At 52.8% G+C, this 286-nt stretch overlaps 1 protein-coding gene across 1 annotated transcript in view; it reads right to left on the reverse strand.

The window, feature by feature from the left end:
- Window positions 1-286, reverse strand: part of LOC119594507 (thrombospondin type-1 domain-containing protein 7B-like) — a gene marked incomplete in the record, with an annotated part of 20,475 nt that overhangs the window by 8,764 nt on the left and 11,425 nt on the right. The window contains 1 exon segment of the mRNA XM_037943536.1: window positions 156-280. Coding sequence (XP_037799464.1) covers window positions 156-280 — 125 coding nt within the window.

Genomic DNA, 286 nt, shown 5'->3' on the forward strand with positions numbered 1-286 from the left:
AGATAACAGATAATATCTAAAACCTCCAAGAACTCGAACCTCGAAGTTTATAACCCTTCTTAAACAGCACCACAAAACCTCTCTCCTAATAACATAAAGCGCCTCCCCATACGAGTCGCCTGTTCTTAAATGAGCGAACACTCCGCCAAGCTTACAGTTCTCGCCACAAGAGCACTTGGAGTCGTCCCACGGAGTCCAGGGCGTCACCTCGCAGTCGATGGGGCAGTCCACGTAACACCACGTCTCCTGCGGCGTCGGGCGCGTGTCCCTCGGGCAGAACCTGCAA

This window comes from Penaeus monodon, chromosome 34, assembly GCF_015228065.2.
Source record: "Penaeus monodon isolate SGIC_2016 chromosome 34, NSTDA_Pmon_1, whole genome shotgun sequence".
NCBI classification, from domain to species: domain Eukaryota; kingdom Metazoa; phylum Arthropoda; class Malacostraca; order Decapoda; family Penaeidae; genus Penaeus; species Penaeus monodon.